This window comes from Oryzias latipes, chromosome 3 (assembly GCF_002234675.1).
Source record: "Oryzias latipes chromosome 3, ASM223467v1".
Taxonomy (NCBI): domain Eukaryota; kingdom Metazoa; phylum Chordata; class Actinopteri; order Beloniformes; family Adrianichthyidae; genus Oryzias; species Oryzias latipes.
Window position 1 is genome coordinate 24,707,134 of NC_019861.2, and position 16,452 is coordinate 24,723,585.

The 16,452-nt window shown below is 40.5% G+C and overlaps 1 protein-coding gene across 3 annotated transcripts in view; it reads right to left on the bottom strand.

The window, feature by feature from the left end:
- Positions 1 to 16,441, bottom strand: part of LOC101168855 (intersectin-2) — a 29,991-nt gene extending 13,550 nt beyond the window's left edge. Inside the window, exons 1-20 of one of the 3 annotated variants that reach the window (XM_004067378.4) lie at positions 16,105 to 16,441; positions 9,738 to 9,878; positions 9,410 to 9,502; positions 8,482 to 8,545; positions 8,181 to 8,353; positions 7,837 to 7,983; positions 6,944 to 6,998; positions 6,736 to 6,821; positions 5,964 to 6,027; positions 5,184 to 5,321; positions 4,966 to 5,036; positions 4,523 to 4,785; positions 4,229 to 4,378; positions 3,993 to 4,133; positions 3,723 to 3,810; positions 3,344 to 3,483; positions 1,798 to 1,955; positions 856 to 1,676; positions 607 to 728; positions 269 to 499 (exon numbers count right to left, since the gene is read on the bottom strand). In XM_004067378.4, the coding sequence (XP_004067426.1) occupies positions 269 to 499; positions 607 to 728; positions 856 to 1,676; positions 1,798 to 1,955; positions 3,344 to 3,483; positions 3,723 to 3,810; positions 3,993 to 4,133; positions 4,229 to 4,378; positions 4,523 to 4,785; positions 4,966 to 5,036; positions 5,184 to 5,321; positions 5,964 to 6,027; positions 6,736 to 6,821; positions 6,944 to 6,998; positions 7,837 to 7,983; positions 8,181 to 8,353; positions 8,482 to 8,545; positions 9,410 to 9,502; positions 9,738 to 9,744 (3,012 nt within the window). In that variant the 5' untranslated portion in view covers positions 9,745 to 9,878; positions 16,105 to 16,441. Of the gene's footprint in view, positions 1 to 268; positions 500 to 606; positions 729 to 855; positions 1,677 to 1,797; positions 1,956 to 3,343; positions 3,484 to 3,722; positions 3,811 to 3,992; positions 4,134 to 4,228; positions 4,379 to 4,522; positions 4,786 to 4,965; positions 5,037 to 5,183; positions 5,322 to 5,963; positions 6,028 to 6,735; positions 6,822 to 6,943; positions 6,999 to 7,836; positions 7,984 to 8,180; positions 8,354 to 8,481; positions 8,546 to 9,409; positions 9,503 to 9,737; positions 9,879 to 15,744; positions 16,040 to 16,104 lie in introns of those variants that run through there. The other 2 variants (XM_011492422.3, XM_020699591.2) reach the window with 2 other exon arrangements.
- Positions 16,442 to 16,452: the final 11 nt, after the last annotated feature.

Here is a 16,452-nt window from a genome sequence, read left to right on the forward strand (position 1 = left end):
CATTTCCACAGTGAGAGACAGAATCTGAAGAAACATTCGGAAATCACGTTGTACGATTTTTTAAAACAATTTATTTGTATATTACTGTGACAAATAAGTATTTGATCACTTGAGTTAAACATCTTTAATATTTGGTACAGAAGCCTTTGTTAACAATTACAGAGGTCAAACAGTTCCTGTAGTTCTTCACTAGGTTTCTACACACTGCAAAACAGACAGCAAAAGGTGAAGGATTTTGCAAAAGGTTTCTTCAGAATAAAGATCTCACCTGTCCATGTGTCTCAGAAGGGGCTGAGCCTAGAGAGTGTGTTGGTGTGAAGGCAGACTTTGAGGCGTTGGAGAGCTGTGCTTGGAGGGGCATTTTAGCAGGAGCGGCAGCAGAGTTTTCAACTGAGGTTGATGGACCCACTCTCTCAACATAGCTCTCTGGGAACCAGCCCATCTTTCCCTGGCGGCTGCCATAAAGCCAGCCTTCCTCCTTCTCTGTCGTCTCATCAACCTGTTTAGGCAGGAAGAGTTCATGATTTGGATGTGATCTGGAAGAACGACTAAACCAAATGACAGGGTGAAATGTGATTTGCTGGGATGTGGAAATGTCACGTTTACCTCGATGATGTCTCCTTCGTTGAGGCTAAGCTCCTCATTGTTTCGAGGAGTGAATGGGTAAAGAGCTTTGAAGGATGTGAGCGCCGCAGACTTCCTGTGCTGTGTGGCCTTCGGCTGTCCACCTGAACAGGAAATACGACAGGAAAAAAAATCTATTAACCTCAAATGGTTTCAATCAGCTGAACCACCACAGAGGAGGCGCTGACATGTACGGAAAAGTTGGAAAGTCTGGTATTGTTTGTCTCTTACCCTTCCTCTCCTCCAGCCCCCGCAGCAGAGCTGTCAGCTTTCCCTGAATGTCCAGCTTCCCACCGTTTGCTTGAGGCTGACGAGAAGCTTCCTCTTCCTTCTTTCTCTTCTCCTCTGCTTTCCTCTTGTGTTCTTCCTCTTCCTTTCTCTTTCTCTCCTCATCTGCCCTTATCCTGTCCTCCTCTCGCCTCTTTTTTTCTTCCTCCTGCTGTTGTAGTCTTCTCCTCTCTTCCTCACGCTTTTTTCTGTCTTCTTCCTCCTTCTTCCTCCTCTCCTCCTCCTGTTTCCTCTTTCTCTCTTCCTCTTCTTGCTTTCTTCTCGTTTCAGCATCTCGGAGAGCTGCTTCCGCTGCCCTCTGTCTTCTCCTCTCCTCCTCTTCCTTCTCTCTTCTACGTTCTTCTTCCTCAAACCTCTTCCTCTCCTCTTCCCTCCTGTGCCGCTCCTCCTCTTCTTTCCTTCTCCTTTCCTCCTCTTCTTTTCTTCTTCTCTCTTCTTGCCTCCTCTCCTCCTCTAATTTCTTCCTCTCTTCCTCTAATTTCCTTCTTTCTTCCTCTAGCCTCCTCCTCTCCTCCTCTTGCCTGCGTCTCTCCTCTGCCCTCAGACGTTCCCCCTCCTCCCTTCTCCTTCTCTCCTCCTCCTCCCTCTTCCTCTGCTCAGCCCGTTCAGCCTGTTCCATAGCAGCCTGGATGAGAGCTTGTCTTTCTTTCTCCTCTTCCTCTCTTTGTTTGGCCTCCCTTTCTTCACGAAGCTTCCTCTGCCGCTCCTCCTCATCTCTCCTCAGCTTCTCCTGCCACTGACGCTCCTTTTCTATTTGAATACGCCTGCAAACATAAAGTCAAAAATGACTGACATAACCTAACAAACAGGTTCAACACTACAAAGGTTATTTCAATCTTTTTCCTCAAGTATCATGACATCTTTGAAAATGATGAAGCACTGTACTTTTGTCTTTCTTCCTCCTCCCTCCGTTTCCGTTCCTCTTCCTGCCGTTTCCTCTGCTCTTCCTGTTGCTTTCTCTTCAGTTCACCTTGTTTCTCCTCTTTGATTCTCCGCAGATTTTCAAGTGCTGCCTGTTGCTTTCTCTGGCTTTCTCTTAGATCCTGAGAAATGTTAAAAAGAACATGTTTACAAAACAAAAGATTTTTGTTTGAGTGGGTTATGAGACATAAAAAGAAAGTACAGAACCTAAAGGATGGAAAAGTGTAGACTGCTTTGAAGGACATACAGGAGATGAGAAATTATAAAGAAAACAATGGGACCTAAAGGGAAAACCTTTAACAGGTAGAAGAGGTTACGGAGGCAGCCCAGAAGACATAAGACTGCCTGAAGCATCGAGTCTTCAGCACCCACATTCTGTAAAGCATGGGACACAAGGTACAATGGAGGAAGGCAAAGAGAGGAAAAAGTGAAAAATAAGAGACACCTGAAAGTTTTAAAAGGAAAAAAAAAGAGGAAATGAAGTTTAAAGGCAATAAAGTAAATGTGAAGAAAGTCAGGAGTCAGAAAAATATTCTCTATAAGGTTGATAACATAAGGAGAAACAAAAACGTATAGGGTAAGTACTGCGAACTGCTTTGTTGTGCAGCGGATTGTCGAAAAATAAAAAAAGCATTGTAGCTGACAGATTTGGGCTCAATGGAGTCAGAGCACAGTGAACGCACCATGCAGAGACGTCTGCCGGCCCTGGGTTCTGTCATTCAACCTGTTGTTTGCAGTTTTTTGGTAATTAAGGGAGGGTGGGGGGTGGGGGGGCTGGTGCATGAGACAGCATTAAGGTGTCTGAGGAGCGCAGCTACACTTTTAAATCAAAAAGTAACACACACACACAAAAAAAGAAATTTTTGGGGAGCGTTTCTGTTGTTGAGAGGTGCTGGTGAAACCTGTACAGTGTTGATAACATCCTACAGTAACTTCAAAATAAAAGACATAAAACAGAAATGTCTTGCGTTGAATGACAGAAGCCAGGGCAGAGGAGCGTCTCTGTGTGCGTTCACTGAGCTCCTGAAATTAGCAGACCCAAAGAGCCCAACTCAGTCCCATACAACCTACTTTTGGCAAAACAAGGCAGTTTGTCAGAGAAAATGTCGAACACAATTAAATTGAATCATTATTAATTGATAAGTTCTTCTGGTTTGGCAGGGGGTATTGCAGAAATAAAGGGAGGGCGGATAGTGCATGAGACAGAGTGGAGGCGTTTAAAGAGCTTAGACCCACTAATACATTAAAAATGTACCCAAATACAACAACTTTTGGAGAGTGTTTTCTCCTGCTGTCTTTGTTGTTTACCAGAAAATAAAGAAACAATCTCAGCTTCTCAGTGTGGGAAAAGGAGAGAGCGACGCTACAGAATATTCTTCATTTTCTGGTTAACGACATTTATTCTCGTGATATTGAGATGGTGGATCTCGCCATTACGAGGAAGCGGTAAAAAAAAAAAATAAAGTAAAAAGTAGGGCAGGCCGTTTTCGGCTTCTGTATTAATGCATACCTGCATATCTTTGTTGTAGCGCTCTATCTCTGCTAGTCTGGTGGAACTCTCTTTCTCCAGAGCTTCCAGTTGCTCCCGCAGTTTCATACAGGTCCCTTTCTTTTCTGCAGCAGTCACTTTCATCGTGGCTATGGATGACACTAAAAAGAGATGGTTCACCATTAAAGTCCAGACCGAGTTAATTTGGGGATATATTTGTGTTGGATTTCTGCAAAAAAACACCTTACAAACTTACAATTTGTTATTGTGAGTTGTTTTATGTATGCAAGGCTATGTTTATGTCAAATTCCATATTTTTTGTGTGTTTTTTTCATCTATTCATGCATAGAAATTGAATAAATAATTTATTATCGATGTCAATTGTTCCCTTTCTACTAACCAGGCAGGTTATTCACAGCCATGTTTCTCAGTTTCTCTGACAGTCTCTTCTGCTCCGGGGTCAGCTGAGACAGTTTCCTCTGAAACTCCTGACAAACAGGAAATGGAAAAAAAAAAGACATCCATCACATAAGAAAACACAGTCAGAGGGCAAAAGTCAACAGACAAGTTTGTTACAGCTACTAATGGTTGATTAAAATGCTGTCAGACAGCACCATGAAAAAACAAAAGGACTTTAATAACATCGAAACAACAACTCAAAAAAGCAGACCTCTATTTGTTTTTGTAGACTGGTAATGTCCTGCTGGCACGTTTCTTTCCTTTGGTTGGTTAGATCCAGCTCAGTCTTCTGAAGCTTCTTCTTGTTCCGAATGTCTCGAAGTCGATCTGAGATCTGTCGGTGTTTGTTACCCTGGAGCACAGATTGGATGGAACATTAGGAGTTGAATTCTTTTTAAAGATCAGAAAACTTGGAAAGGTTGACAGTGTAATCTCTTAAGCACTCACCACAGCCTCCAACTCCATCTCCAAACTCCTCTTTTTAGCCTTCAGTTTGATAATCTCATTCTGCTCCTGTTCCTTCTTCTTCTGCAGGTCACTTCGCCTCCTCTTCTCCAACTCCACTTTTCTCTGACGCTCCAGTTCACGTTGGGCAGCCTAGAACAAAACAAAGGTGGCAGTGGTGCACATCAGCATAAGACCCGGCCTGCATGTCTCTCAGCAGAGAGTATAAAAGCTAAATGAGCATGTGTAGTGCAAGCAGGGCACTAATACAGTAATACCCCAACATGTGGGCTTCACCTCTTTTCTCTCTATTTCCCTTTGTCTCTCTTCTTCCCTCTGTCTCTCCAGTTCCCTCTGTCGCTCCAACCTCAACTCCTCCTCTTTTTTCCTCCTCTCCTCAGCTTCCCGGGCCTCCCTCTCCTTTCTCTCCTGCTCCTCCTTCTCAATCTGAGCTTTCCGCTCCTTCTCTTTCCTTTCTGCCTCCAGGAGGGCCAGTCGTCTTTTCACCAGCTCAGCATTCCCTTGCTCCACGTTGGCCTTGAATTTATCCTCAAATGACACTAAGAAGATGAAATAAAGTTTTAGTGATGTCAATGTATTCTTACAAGTTTAAATGGTCTTTTTAATGAAGGTTTATTACATCATTTATGATTTATTTTTTTACAAGTTAAGAGATTAACCTTAATTCAAAGTTAAAAATAAGAATGATCACACAATCCTAAGTAAGAAAAGGTACTAACAGTTGACTTTGGGTTTCTGCGGAGGCTGCAGGTCCAGTTCTTTGGTTAAAGGTGGCTTTGGGGAGGAGCTTCTGCAATGCAAATGAAAAACAACTTTTCAGAAGACAAATTCCAGCATACCAGTGAAATAAACATATGTATATACTCATCTCCTGAATGCTTATAAAAAGATGGGGATCTTTTATGTCTAAAGGTAACTTTTTTTAGCATCTGCATACCTTAGTGTAGGCGGGATCAGCTCAGGAGGCAGTAGCGAAGGCAATGGCTGCCCACTCTTTGCCAGGTCCACGAGATGCATTGCCAGAATAAACTCTTCTGCTTTCAGATTACCATCCTTATCCACATCTGATAAATTCCTGCAAAAGTTTACAGATTGGAAAAGATTTTTCATTATTTTACACATCAAACAAGGCTGTTTACTTCATTTCATTTAAACTCTATTTATTTCATTTTAGGTAATATACAGTCAAGTCAATTGTCTCAAGATGCTATAAAATTACTTTAATCAATGGCAAAAAGATCAAATATTTGGTATGTGTTTTAGTAGAGTCCAGATTAGCCTTTTTTGATTTTTTTTAACAAGGATTCTGTTTAAAAATGACACAAATCTATTGACACGTGCCCAACAGTAAGGCTTCATAAACACTGTTGAACCGTTAAAAACGCAGCAAAAAAAAAGTAACACAGCAATGAACATTCCTCTCCAGAAATATGTTTTAACGAAGAATTTTAGCCACAGTGAGCTGTAGCTAAAAACATAGCCAGGAATTTCTTGCAACAGCTTTATTAAAATTATTAAACAACAGCATTTTACAATAGGACGTTATTGATCACAAAAACAAGAATACCTCTGGTTACAAAAGAATATCTTAAAAGAAAGAAATACTATTACATTGGCTCTCGTGAAATGATAAATCTTGCCTTCTATTTCTACACCTGAAAATTCCTTTTGAGCAAAGGTTTAAAGCAATAATAATACAAACAAGCAGAATTCTTACCAGATGGAGGCCAACTGTGTCTGTGATAGCATTGTGGTTGCCATGGCGGATCTCACCTGCAGACCTGAAAATATGAATGAGAGATGACAGAGCTGTGTGGATAGATGTGTGGGTGAGGAAAAGGAAGAAAGACATGATAGGGTGATCGTGTGAAGAGCCTTGAAAAGCAAGTGTCGCAGTGAAGTTAAAGAAGTCTGAGATGATCCAAACAGTCTCACGCATCCCTGCAAGATATTTCAAGCTGATCTTGAATGAGTGTAGCCATACAGCAGACCAGTGAAAAAACAAGACTGTTAAAGCAAAAGTAACTACAAAATACATAAAAACAGCATAACCACATTAACAGAAAAAGAAGCTGTGTGATTTCTCAAATGTAAAAGACGAAAAAAGCTATTTGACAGTAGGGGGTAAATCAATTCGAGCTGAAGTGAATGAGTGCCAAAGCGTGTGTGTACTTGTTCTTTTGTCATTTATTTACTCGTGCTTTTTTTTCTTTTTTCTGGAGGGAAACGGGCCCAACAAGGCTCACTGAACAAGAAGGCAGATACAAACCCGGCTCTGTGTGCTAAGAAACCTCCCGAGTCAGAACACACCCACCAATAAAGCCAGCTCCTGCTTTGAGTTCACTGAGGCTTGTGTGCCAGGCTTTATGAACCAACACACAAAAGTGGGAGTGGACTATAATGAAATCTGTGACGGCATCCACGCCTGTTTGCCCCACAATGCTGTGCTTTGTGTGTGAACTGTTCACTGTCCGTGCAGGGTTTCGTACCAGAGAGATATCCTTTCATCTGCTTATCCAAAATGTTGAACTGCTGTCTGTACTTTAGCCGAGAGGATTGTGGAACAGCCCAGTCACTAGGAACAGCAGACATGAGGAACTTCATCAGTGGAGAAGATGATGATGAAGAAGAGCTCATAGCAGATTAAACCAAACCAATGATAGAATCTGCTTCAGGAGTTCTGTGTTAGCATTTTACCTGCTAGATGCCAGGTCCAGCGGTGATGAGGCGTTGATTCCAATTAGAGGTAGGCCTGAATTACACACACAAGTTATTACAGATCATTCTACAGGAAACTGCAACACCTTTAAGGTTCTCTACTTTTTATTAAAATGCTTAATGACACTTATATTAAATCAAAGTATTGCTTTTTCTATGTCCTAGATAAAAACGAAGACCTGTAGAGGCTCCATGAAACAATGGTTTGTAGTCCATTGAATGAACAGGATCAGAAATGGTCAGACTGATTAAATAACTAGGAAAGTGGTGACTAAATGATAGATTCCCTTTTATTTTAACTACTCAAACTACTCAGACTCTTTTTCCACCCATCTTTTAAGAGTTTTACTGTTTGTCACTCAAATCATTTAAGACAACTCTGAAAAAAGTAAAGTGGAAATGTTTGACTTTTTATAAGATCCTCGCCTAATAAAAAAAAACCTTTTAGAAGGTAGCATAGCTCTTTTAAGCATGAGTGTCAGCAAATCACGGCTGTTTTTTATCAGCTGCACAATGACGGTGCAAATTTTAGGGAAGCTGGTTAAACAGGCTTGAGAAGCAGATCAGCAACTGCGACAACAAAATCAAAATTACCTTTCAAACCAAATGAACCCCCTATAGGAAGGAGCTTCAATGCCAATTTTTGCAGCTAAAATCAAACAACTTTTTTTCCACTGTTCTGTAGGTTTCAGTCTCCCTAAAACTGGCCTATTCTTTGCTCCACATCAGTCTCAATGATACATTCAGAAAACACAAAGCAACCTTCAACATCTTTGTTACAAATACACAACATCTGAATTGATTTTCAGAGCATTACACAGGCATTTTAACAGGTTAGTATAAAAAAAAAATGAAATGAGAGTCACAAATACCAGTAGTCAAGGCTCCAACCGGCATTGGTTGAAGAATGGTACCATTCAATAGTGGAGTGCTGAGACCAGGTATCTGGGAGAGTCCAGGGTTCGACATGGGGATGGGAGTTATTACAGGGCCGTTAATTATGGTCATTGGACCCATACCTATGACAGCAAACCAAAATTAAAATTAGTTGATGACACTGTCACCCCTATTTGCCTAAAATATCCGAAGATTCTACTGGTGAATGTGTGTTAAATGATTGGGTCACTGAAGAAAAAAAAGGACACATTTTAGTCACATCCAAACTAAGCTCTGTGACCACACAGTGAATTGTTCACTAGCCTCAATTACAACATACCATAGGCAGGGTTGGGGTTATTAAGGCCGGAAAGCGAAACTGGAGTCTGCTTCATGATGATTGGTAGTGTTGAAGGAAGTGGTGTGCCCTGAAGTTTCAGTTTTATGAGCTTCATAGCAATGGAAAACTCCAATCTGTCCATTTTACCATCTTTATTCAAATCAGCCAGGGCCCTGCATGTCACAGAAAAAACATGATAGTGGGGGGAAAAAGGTCAGCAAAACGATAGAGTAAAGAAAAAATTAAATGTGAGCAAGTAACTGAGCACATAAATGTTTCTTAAAAATGAAAGTATTCTCACCAAATCTCAGCCAGAACTTGAGCAGGTAGACCAGACTGGAGGAAAAACGTTCTAGCCTGTTCTCCTACAGAGAAAAGAAAAAAGCAATGAGGAAAATAAAAGTAGAGTTCTCCTTTTGAAATTTGAGAACTATTTATTTATAAATGCCTGAACAGAAAATCCTATAGCGGTGTAAAACATGTTTCCCCATGTCTCATATTTTTTGTTTGCATGTTTATTTGTTCAGATCATCATCCATCCATTTTCTTAACCCGCTACATCCCTTTCGGGGTCACTGGGTTGCTGGAGCCTCTCCCAGCTACTGTTGGGCGAAGGCGGTGTACAGATCACCAGTCTGTCGCAGGCCACACCATCACTCCCACACATGCACACCTAAGGACACTTGGAGGTACCAATTAACCTGGAGTGCCCAAAGAAAACCCACGCATGCACGAAGAGAACATGCAAACTCCACACAGGGGGGTCCCAGTCAGCATTCAAACCATGGACTTTTTGCTGTGAGGTCACGTGTGGTTGCACCATGTTAAGACCATCAATCAAATCAAATTAAAGAAGATACGTGCAGACAGAAAGTGGAGTCGAACAACCTAACATTGTTCATCAGAGATTCGCCTCTGAGTTGTGGGCGGTACTGTTTGCGCGGAGTATGCCTGCCCCTGCTTCCCAGCATCCTTCTGTTAACACCATTTTCCGCAAGCTTACAAATAACACAAGTATTGACTAGAGCTGTGACAGTGTGGGATTTTTGATCACTGCGGTGATGAACCAGAGGCGGGGGCGGGGTATCGTCACACCCCTAGTATTGACACGCGTTTGTTAGTCATAGCAACCTGTATATAATCCATAAGAACAAAGGCAAAGGCTACACCTTTTGACATTAGTGTGATCAGTAATGTCATGGTTGATCTTGTGTTTTTTACATGCATACCTGTGATGTAGCCCATTGAGGGCGAGAGAGTGTCAAACTTCTGATCATGCTTGCCCCTCTCTTCTGGAGAGATTGCCCACATATTGGTGACACCTAGAAGCAAACAATTGGAGAAACTTTAGTCATACCACTGAAAAAGCAAACAAAGCCCTATAAAGACTAAAAACTAAAATTTTAACTGACTGGTGAAGTGAAAGTGAAAATTAAGACGGCTCACAGAAAAATAAATAAATCAAAAGCCATGTGTGTTTCTCTTTTTCTCTGCACATCCTGCTACAAAACACACAGCCCTCAGTTATTAATTCATAAGAAAGTGCAGAGGACTCACCATTCATATTTGCAAGTGGACAAACTCCTGGTGGTTTCCTCAGCAGCTACTCACAGCCATCTGCAAAGCACAGTCACAGTGCAGGCATCAGTTATTGCTGCAGCTGAGACGTTACAGCATCGTCTCTGAACCAGGGCGAGACTGAATCAGGGAGGGGAACACAGGGAGAAAGAGAGACAGAGAGAGACCAATTCTGGTCCGTCAGCAGTCATAAACAGGACTACTCCTGTTTTGCTCCCCGGGGAGGAGTCTGGCCACCTCCCAAACCTTTCAAATCACCGAGCCTGTTTTCACTGCAATTCACAATCACTCTATAGTGGAAAGAGATAAACCCCACAAACACCACACAAGCAAAACTAACAATCTGTCCATTTAAAAGCCTCAGAATTTGTAGCTTTTCTCTGTAAAACACAGTCAGCAAAGTTAAACCAAAAACCAGCAGTGTCCTCAACAGCTCGTTCAATGCATTGACCTGCAGTGTTAAAAGTTCATCTTTCATTTCACAGCAAACATCGCCCATCACCATAAACAAGACGTGAACTACACGTTTTCTAAAAGCCTTGTTCTTTAAACTAACAAGCCCACATTTACAGAGGCGAGTGGGTCACAGTCAAATGATTTCTGCAGGCAAAACATTACAATTTTATCTGCGCACAAATCTGAAAAAGGCCCTTTTTTGGGGAGTAGTGGCCACTGCTTCCTCACAAATTCATGTAGACACAAGTAGCAACAATGATAATTAAGTAAATTACAGAAATCACACGGTGATAGTTCCTACAACACAGGCCAAGCAAGAATGCAATTAGAGCATTTAAAATCTGTCACGTTCTAAACAAAAAAACTACAAAACACAGCAAAGTTTTGTTTAGATGCTTTGTTTAATTACACACAGTTTTAGAGGTTTGACTACATGTGGAATCAGTCAGCACTCATGTGTGAGAAGATGTAAAAACATATAGACAGAGAAAAAAAACCTTAAGGACTCCAAGTTCCACATGAGGGCTAAAGCTATGATTACTGCAAGAGACTTATCCGCGCATTAAACTAACATGATCTAGAACAAAACACGGATGATTACAGTGTTTATTGCAGCGGGTATGGCAGAACTTCTCTTATATGCCCACTTTCCATTCTCTTTTAATTGTATGCCAGAACATGTAACATCTTATTTAGGCCTGCACAATAAATTGCAAATTTATAATTATCGCGATATCAAGCTGTGCAATACGCAGATCGCAAAAGACGGCAAAAATTGCAATAAATGGTTAGCTTAAATGTGCCAAAACAATCTTATAACGGCTTGATGTATTTAATGAATCAAAACAATCCATTTATGCATTTGACCAATCAGATGAACGCCTTCCTGTTGTTGACCAATCGGAAGGAGCTCTGCTATGCTAGATGTTCGCCTCCGGAGGGTCATTTGGATTGTAACTTAAGTTGTGTTGACTTTTATTTAAATTAAACTGTTGCAGTAAAATGGAAATTATATTTCTTTGATTCTTTAGCCATTTGTTCATATACTGCAAGTTATATAGTCATCACAATATTGATCATTAATAGCCCATATCGCAAGTTTTTCTCATATGGTGCAGCCCTAATCTTATTTATTTACTTACATGAAAGGAAAATACTTTTTTGAACCCACACTTATCCAACACGTTCATGATCTATCGGGAAAGCAGCCCTTTCAAATGTAAACCTTAAAGTGTGATTTTCTGCCAGTAACAGACTATTGTTCCAATAGTTTCTGCTGTAAATCTCTAGTAACATGAAACTGTTTCAGAAAAAAAGATAAAAACTAGAAATGGAACCAACACTATAAACTGGAATGGGCTGCGCTGCATGCTTTTAGAAAACATCTGAGTTAACAGCTTTGCTGTGCACGAGGATGAACGACAACTAAGCTTGAGTTATAACCTGCTGTGATGCATTACATGACTTGATATGCCTTGTCAATCATGTTGAGTCACATGCACATGTGAACAGAAATTGCAGTTAGACTGGTATTTCATAAACATTGAAAAACATTTTTTGAAGCTGTGTTGGCCAATGCAAAAAGCATATCCTAAGAAGTAAATATTATTATGATTGCTTTTATTTTCAACAGTTTTTTTTAACCATTTAATTTACAACAGTAAAATGTTTTTCTTCACAATGATCTTTTCCAGAGGTTGAATAATTTCCTGGGAAGTGATTCATTGTAATTAAGAGTAAATTAAGAAAAGCTGAAAACAATGAAAAGACGGCATACATATGGAGGTTGTAAATATGAATAATAAGTTGATTCTTGCTTTAATTGAAGATAAAAACAAACTGTCTACCTGCTGGATGTCTATATGTATGTTGTCAGTGAAGTTTTGCTAACATGACTCTGGCTTTAAAGGATGATTGGGATTTGTCTTGAGTTTGCTTGTAATGTAGTATGCAAGTGCTTCCCAAGGCTAAATGAAATGTAAATGGTTGGACTGGGCTTCATTTTGATTCTAAATCAATCAAAACTAGTGATAAAAAAACAGACAAAACATAAAAAAAGTAATTTCATAATTGAGATATTACACCTTGTAAGTAAAAGAAAAAACGTTTTTCAAAATTTTCTCCTAACTTGGTCACTGATGAGTTGGTCCCCTGTTTCTGTCATCAGCCTGAGAGAGTCAAATGATAAGATGAACGGGGAAAAGGAGAGAAATTCCAGTCTTTTATATCAGCCCTTCCTGCCCACTGCAACACAAAGCATTTCCATGTCAAACATCAGCTGACTGGAAAAGATTGTGTGTTTTAGAGACAAGGGAAAGCTTTGAAGCTGGGAGGAAATGTCTAACTGGTGAAGGTAGACCTCTAATTATGGCAAGTGGATATTGCAGACTGGTGAGTGATTATTAGGAAGCAACACTGGTAAAAAATTAGGGAAAAAGTGGGTGAAGGACAAACAGTTTGTTGTGGTCTGGCTGATGGTCTCACACACGAGCAGAAAGGCAGTGTTGATTTGCTGCCTGCCATATGCTGCCCAACATCTCTGCTTTCTTGCCCCTCTGGGAGCTTTTGCTCCATAGGTTTATTTCAGTATCCACCCTATTTACGTTTCTAAGTAGATCTCCTAATTTAAAAGTCAAAACTTTATGGTAATTTCTTTATATTTGTCTTAATATGGGCTATAAAAAAAGCAGAGAAAAGAATATTTGTGGATGTGAAGGCTAAACATGTAAAGGTGAAAGGATGTTAAAAAAAAACCAAAAACTTACAGTTTGAACTTCTGGAAAGGTAACCTCCTAATATGTCACCCTCCAAAAACGTTTGAATAAATGAAAAGCCACTGGCAGCTTTCTTCCCGGAGACAAAATCAGAGTCGTTTTTGAGTTGTCTAACCCACTGACCAACTGACAATAATGGCAGACCAAGCTTTGCAAACCTAATGCAAATTCTTTCTGAAATCATGCTGACCATTCCCTGAAACTCTAAGGCGTACGTGTTCTAACTCGGGGAGGAGCTTCGCCCTACAAAATGAACAAAGGAGGCTCCCTATGTGTAATATGATCAACTCACTAGTGCAAATTCATGGTAATTATCAGCTTCCAGGGCCCCACATTACATGAAAACTTTGTAATTTATCAATGACGCAGGACGTTTAACAGACAAACTAGACCGGAAAAGCATTGGAGGGCAGCTGTGATCAAAACCCTTCTGAACTGCAGGGAGTGGTATACAGACATAGGGGCCACATTTATAGCAATTTCAATTGGAAAAAAAAGAAAAAGAAATAACCTAAAACCAGACTGAGTATTGCTCAGAGAATCTAGATTATACATGATGCTAAAGGCCTTAATTAACATGATAAATGTCCCACTCCAACAAATTCAGCTGCTTCACCCACAATTTTCTGTTTGATTTGAAAAAATGACAATAAACTTAATATGACCAAAGATCTTTTTGTCTTGTCATTTCAATGAATTTCAGCTTTAATAACCTGATGCACAAAGGAAATCAGAGCATCCCATAAAGTCTGGTTGTAAGGTGGAGCCTGTTATTTCTGGAGCTTCAGGTTCTCTACCATCAGCACTTCTCCACAGAAGCAGCTCTCACCTGCTGAGGATTTCATTTAGCCACATCCACACACGGACACATTAAACAAGGATGAGTCAGAAACGGCCTCTCTGCCTTGCTTTCTGTCTGTCGGTCTCCTACTCCCACCTCATACAACAAATGTAGAATTTGCATAAACAAAAGCGTGCAATCAATGCACCAAGACAACAATAGCTGGTGTTCGTGTCTTCCTCAACAAACCAACATCGTTTCTTTACACGTCACACATCAATCTCCTTCTGACAGCCATCATTTGGACTTATTCTGAGCTTATCTTTAATATGTGGATTTCTGATGGGCAAATGTTTACAAGGATGAGCTCAGCTATGACAACTAACAGTAACTTGAATTCCAACCACCTCCAATTATGGTGGTTTGGTATAAATCTTAAATAAAAATACTGTAAATTCTATTTTTACTTTTGGAGTTTTAGCATTTGTGATGAAAAAGGAATGTTTATTTTATTTTACCTATGTATTAATTTAGTTGGAAAGACTGAAATCTATCAGTCACTTCAGAAAAATATTATGAACAGCTGTTTCCATGGACAACAGAGCAATGGTAGCCACAGTCTAATTTCTCATTAAATAACAAGAGAAATATTTACATTAAGGAACAACTGTAGACAACTTATCCAGACAAACATCAAACAGTTTTTACTCTTTCAATCAAATATGAAATGGAAACTTAAATTGTTAAGTGGGCAACAAACTCACTTCCAACCCATAAGAGGCTGTTTTCATGGCTGATTGTTTTTTCTTTGAGGACAACATGCTAGGTGTCTGCTTTGTATCGTGCTAAATGGCTGCAAAGCTCTCTGTCTTTCAGTCAGTGTACACACAACACTGCAAAGTGTTTGATAAATAGTTGAACTGGCCCCGATCCCGGTCAGCTGCAGAAGCAGCACTTTCCAGCAGTAAATCCATCCCGTTTTCCTGTATGCTGAGTTTCCTGCAATTGGTACAAATTTGACATTCACATTACTTCATCAAAACTGCAACATATTCATACTTCGGAAGGAAAAACAAAGCCAAAAGGGTAGTCGGTCTTGTCTTTACCCTTCTTAGCAGAACACTGCCTGACTAACACGCTTCTTTCTTTCTAAGAAATGATTGATTCAGCGCTGCTGTGCTCACTGACCTCACACCAATGACATCAACTCTCACCACATTTCTCTGGGACTCCTGTTTTTTCTTCTGACTGTTTGAATCTTCACTCAATTCATCATGCTTCACTGTAAGTTTACTTTTGTTTCCTCATTAGCAGCTGCCAATAAGAGTCTTTAGCTTATTCTCTATGAAAACACAGACACTTGCTTCTGGAGAGTGGAGCGCTTCAGATTGGGCCTGACTAGTTGAGTTTTTTTGGAGCTTCGATTTGTTTTTCCTATGAGATGAGGAGGGCCTCTCCCTTATTTAACCTTTCTCTTTACCCACACTGATTTGTACATGTGCAAGAATATGTCAAAACTGGAGGAAGCACTGTGATATGCATCACGCTTTAGGTGTGTCAAAACACCAAATGTCACAACTGAAAGTCTTTTTTTTTAGTTTATAAAAATAACTGATTTCATTCTTTAAGGCTGTTGTTTTAAATGAGCCTTGAATGTGCTTTTGCCTAATATTTAGCTTACTGTAAGGATGATTTTCTGCAATGGAGCATTTTCCTAAATGAATTATAGTTTGAATATTACTGATGAAATGAAACACAAGCGGGATGGAAATGATGCTCTCATTAAATCACTGAATGACTGAAATAGCCCCAAACAGAACAATAAAAACATCCTAAAACACCGTCTTGGGGCTCTGTGTGTGTTTGTCCATAGCTGAACTGATAGGGTCACATTCCACGATCACTTGTCACCAGCCATTGAGACATGTCTGCAACCTGCTAGACTAGTTTCAACCGAAAGGTATTTAGGACTTACCGGCCAGTCTGCCTTTGAAAACCTTTCCCTCAAAAAGCGATTCCTTACAGACGCATCCATTAACAACTCAGTGAGGGGTGTCCACGAAGGATGACTATCAACAGAGCAGAGCACAGCTACTAGCTAAACCTAACTGCCGTCCCAGCTCGGTTCAAGGAGCATCACCGCCTCAAAGACACATTTTAACTCACATGATGATGATGATGTGGTCGCGCGAAAAGTGGACCACAAACAAAAACATCACAACGGAACTGAGCTAAAACATCTCGGACGATTAAAAGCGAGTCAACAGAAACTTTCAAATGACTACATGAAACGTACACTCGTGCTTAGATAAGCAAGCAGTTCTCGCCTACATACCTCATTTGCCACAGTAAAGGGGCGAAAACACAAACGTCCGAGCTTTAAAGTGACCCGAAATGATCCTCCACCACTTCTGGACGGTTTCCAAGACACACTGTGAAGTTTAGTATCCAATAAAAATGGAGAACCGTTCTAGAATCGTTGAGTTTTGGCCTCATTAAAAGTCTGAGAACCTGTTGCTGACAGCTCAGTGTGTCACACCAACATGGCTGACGACGAATGATCACCGGAGACTGCAGGGCGCAGTTAACGTCCTGCCGTCCACTCAGTGTGGGAGGAGAGACGGGCCCGTGAGGCAGGCGGAAAAGTTCTGAAGCGCTGAAGGGAAAAGCGACGGATGCAGAA